The sequence below is a fragment of the Fringilla coelebs genome, assembly GCF_963513975.1.
Source record: "Fringilla coelebs genome assembly, chromosome: 23".
Classification (NCBI taxonomy): Eukaryota; Metazoa; Chordata; class Aves; order Passeriformes; family Fringillidae; genus Fringilla; species Fringilla coelebs.
Window position 1 is genome coordinate 682,740 of NC_140049.1, and position 4,120 is coordinate 686,859.

The 4,120-nt window shown below is 56.2% G+C and overlaps 1 protein-coding gene across 1 annotated transcript; it reads left to right on the top strand.

The window, feature by feature from the left end:
- Positions 1-415: 415 nt before the first annotated feature.
- Positions 416-3,739, top strand: LOC311162340 (guanylyl cyclase-activating protein 1; the record flags this gene model as incomplete). Its single annotated transcript, XM_084220629.1, has 4 exons — positions 416-613; positions 2,599-2,748; positions 3,242-3,332; positions 3,579-3,739. 4 exons carry the CDS (start codon positions 416-418, stop codon positions 3,737-3,739), a joined length of 600 nt encoding a protein of 199 aa, XP_084076755.1.
- Between the last annotated feature and the right edge of the window lie 381 nt (positions 3,740-4,120).

Genomic DNA, 4,120 nt, shown 5'->3' on the forward strand with positions numbered 1-4,120 from the left:
GGATTAAGAGATTAGCTCATCACAGAGAAAATTCCACCCTCCTAATCTCCTGCTGGGCCTGTAATCTGCAAGACTTCCCCATTTTACCTCTTTTCTATTTTAACCTGAACTCTTAATGCCTGGCAGGAGCCCACCACCCCTCCGAGCCTCATTGGCTGGGGAGGGATTTGCTGGGTGCTTAAATGTCACCTTCCCCACCAAGGAGGGTTTTGTGCTTTTGGGTTTCCAGGAAGAGGAGCCTCCTGTGTCCATCCCTGCTGGAATCTGTACAGCACCAGGGATTTCCTGATGCCCTGACCCTGCTGGGGACGTCTGGGCTTCCAAGGCGAGAAGCAGAATTGTGAGAGTTTTTTTTTCCCTGAATTTCACAACCGCTCCGTTTTTGGCCGCCAAGGGCGCAGCAGTTGGTGTGGAGATGGGGAACATGGACGGGAAAACCGTGGAGGAGCTGAGCACCACCGAGTGCCACCAGTGGTACAAGAAGTTCATGACAGAGTGTCCTTCTGGCCAGCTCACCCTCTACGAGTTCAAGCAGTTTTTTGGCTTGAAAAACCTGAGTCCGGCAGCGAACAAATACGTTGAGCAAATGTTTGAGACATTTGACTTTAATAAGGTAAATATTGTCCTTCCCACTCGGCCGTGCAGGGCTGGGCCCTGCTCTGCTCTGCTGGGCTGGCTGGGTGGTGGGTGGGGGGCAGAACCTGCTCTGGGTGCGTGCAGCCTGGTTCACTGCAGCCTCATAAACTGTGGAATTGGTTCTGGAACGTGAAAAATGCCAGCAGGAGCTCTTCACCCACTGCCTGCTCTGCAAGGACACGGAGGCTTCTCCCAGAACTATTTTCCTTCTAAAACAGTGGGGTTTTATCTCGCAGTCTTTGATCCCTTTAAAATGAAGTGCCCTTTAATCCTTAAACACTGGATGTTGTGACAGTGGCTGTGAAGACAAGGGCTGCATTCATGCAGGGCCAGTGAGTGCCCAGCACGGGCTGGGGCTGTTTGTGCTGGGGAAACTCTACATGGAAACTCTACATGGAAACTCTACATGGATTGCACTGGGGTTGGTTTTATTCCATGGGATAAGGAGCTTGGGCTCCCTGGGGAGAGGCTTTGGGATTTGGGAATGCAGCCCCAGAGCAGGGATTGGGAATGCAGTCCCAGAGCAGGGATTGGGAATGCAGTCCCAGAGCAGATTTTTGGGAATGCAGTCCCAGAGCAGGGATTGGGAATGCAGTCCCAGAGCAGATTTTTGGGAATGCAGTCCCAGAGCAGATTTTTGGGAATGCAGTCCCAGAGCAGGGATTTGGGAAGCAGATGGATGCTGTGTCTCCAACAGGAAACTGCCTCCTCCTCTACTTGCAAATGACCTGAAATTGCACCTCCTGTGAGATGAGGAATCTATTTTATGGCAACCCAAAGGGCTTAGTGGCGTTAATCCCATTGACAAAAATGCAAATCAGGCCCTAAATCCTTCAGGTGTTTGGTTTGTGCCTTGGCCTTTCCCTTGCTCGCTGCTGAGCTTGAATGCATGCCTGAAAAGGGAATTGATGCACAGGAAATCCTGCTGGGAAGGGGCTTAGCAGTTATTTGTCCCTAATCTGGCTCCTGCAGCAGTGGGATAAAGCAGATGATCTCTGCAAGGTCCTGGCCCGCGCCTTTGTTCACTGACAGAGCCCTGGCTGATGCTCTGCCCGAGGTCTGTGGTGGGAATCACAGAATCACTGAGGCTGGAAAGGGCCCCTGAGATCCCTGAATGCAGCTGCTCCCCCAGCTCTCACCACCACCGTGTCCCCAGTGCCAGGGAAGTGCCACAAGCCCAGCAGGGAATCCCTCCCAATGCCATGGGAACACTCTGTGGTGGGCAGGAGGCATTTTAACAACCTCCTGGAAGCTGTGAGGATCACAGGCAGTGTCTGGGGGCAGTTTGGTGGCCTGTGAGCTCAGGCCAGCAGCTTTGCAGTGGTGCCACCATCCTGGGTCCAGCTGGGCACCTCAAACCGTGGCACAAGCTGGGGTGGGCAAACACCCGGCAGGAAAGTCAAAGATAAAAATGTTTGTGCTCCAAAAGTGTTTGTGCTCCAGAAATGGCACAGGGACAGAGGAACACCCTCCCAGCCCGAGATGTCAGCAGCGTGCTGGGGTCACTCCTGAATTTGCTCCTCTCCTGGAAATGAGACCCCCTGGCAGGAGAAAGGAGCTGTAGGTGTGTGCAGGCAGGAGAGGTTGGGGAATTTATCGGGGCTCATCTGCATAAACCTCTCTGACCTCTGAATCCCCGCTGCTTTGGGCTGGTAATTAATGCCTGGCGTGTTAATTCCCTGAGCACAGGCCAGCCCTCAGTGCCCAGACCCACCCAGGCAGTCCCTGCCTTCCCAACACCAGCTGGACTCGATCATCTGGGAGGCCTTTCTGATTTTGTGATTCTATCATTCTTCAGCATTGCTGCCCAAATTCAGGTGGAACCTTGGCTTTCACCACTGCACTCCACTGGTCTCGGGCTGGGGGGACCAGTTCCAGGGGGAACCTCTGAAGTGCCTAAAAGAATCCTTTCTTGCCTGACTGCTTTTAATCTCACCTTAGCTCCTAACCTTCTGCTTTTAGGATGGCTACATAGATTTTATGGAGTATGTGGCAGCTCTGAGCCTGGTGCTGAAGGGGAAGGTGGACCAGAAGCTCAGGTGGTATTTCAAGCTCTACGACGTGGATGGCAACGGCTGCATCGACCGGGCTGAGCTGCTGAACATCATCAAGGTGAGTGGGCCCAGCTCCCCCATCCTGCCCCAGATGGGCCCTGGGCAGGGAGGCTGCAAGAGCAGCCCATGAACCCCGTGGTCAGTCAGCAGACACTGCCCAAACCCGCTGCTGCCCTGTGCCAGCTGTGCCTCCCACACCCTCGGACACACAGCACCCCTCGTCCTCCCCTGCAGCTTGCTTAACCCTGGGCACTGAAACTGGGGCTGAGATAAGCACTTGAATTTAATCTAAGGGTTTTCAGAGGTGAATGGCTTCTGGCTTATCCCAGCATGCCCAGTAAATCTTGTAAGGCATTGATGGCCTTTCTAGGTGACTTTAATCTCCAGCCTTGTAGACAGAACTTACTCCTTTCGAAGCCTAACTGCCTGAAAACAAATTTTAGCCCTGAAAAAGCATCTGGCCTTTTGTGTCTGGTCATTTGGCCACCTGCTCTGATGGACACCCACACCTGCAGAGCACTCAGTGACTCCTGTGCCCCTCGTTCCCCCAGGCCATTCGCTCCATCAACCGCTGCAACGAGAAGATGACAGCAGAGGAGTTCACAGACATGGTGTTCAACAAAATCGACATCAACGGAGATGGTGAGGCCCCCCTGGGCAGTGCCTCTGCTCTGCCTTCCCTCCCCTGTGCCCAGGCTGCAGAGCAGCTCCAGAACCGCAGGGTGGGAGAGCCGGCAGAGGCTGAGCTCCCCAGCTGCCCTCAGCCCCGCCAGGGCGGCTCTGTGCCGGGCTGTGGGGCACGGTGCCGGTGCTGAGCCCCCACCGCAGGGTCTGTGCCCGCCCCGGGGAGCTCGGGGCCTGACAGAGCTCTGTGGCTGTGCCCTGCAGGCGAGCTGTCCCTGGAGGAGTTCATGGAGGGCGTGCAGAAGGACGAGATGCTGCTGGACATCCTCACGCGCAGCCTGGACCTGACCCACATCGTGAGGCTGATCCAGAACGACGGCAAGAACCCTCACGAGGGCGGGCAGGACGCCCAGGCTGCCCAGTAGCTCCCTTGGCTTTCCCTTGGCCTCCCCTGGCAGTGCCACCTGGGATCAGCCGGGGCTGCACTCCCTGCTGGCAGAACTGTCCCCTCGGCACGGGGACCGCGGTGTGGCACCGGGAGGAGAGGCTCTGCAGGGAGGGGTGCAGAGCCAAACAACGAAATGCCCATCCCACACGGACCTGGGATGGCCTCTGGACACTGCTGCTGAGCTCAGAGAGGGGACAGCCAGTGCTGCACGAGGCTGTGCAGGCCAAGAACTCCCTGGGAACACCCCAAAATTGCCACCCAGGCCATGGCCAACACCCCCAGCGGGGTCCAACCAGGGCTGCCCAGGACTTGGCCCCAGTGAGAGGGCTCCTGGCACAGCAGATCTAACCCTTCTCCT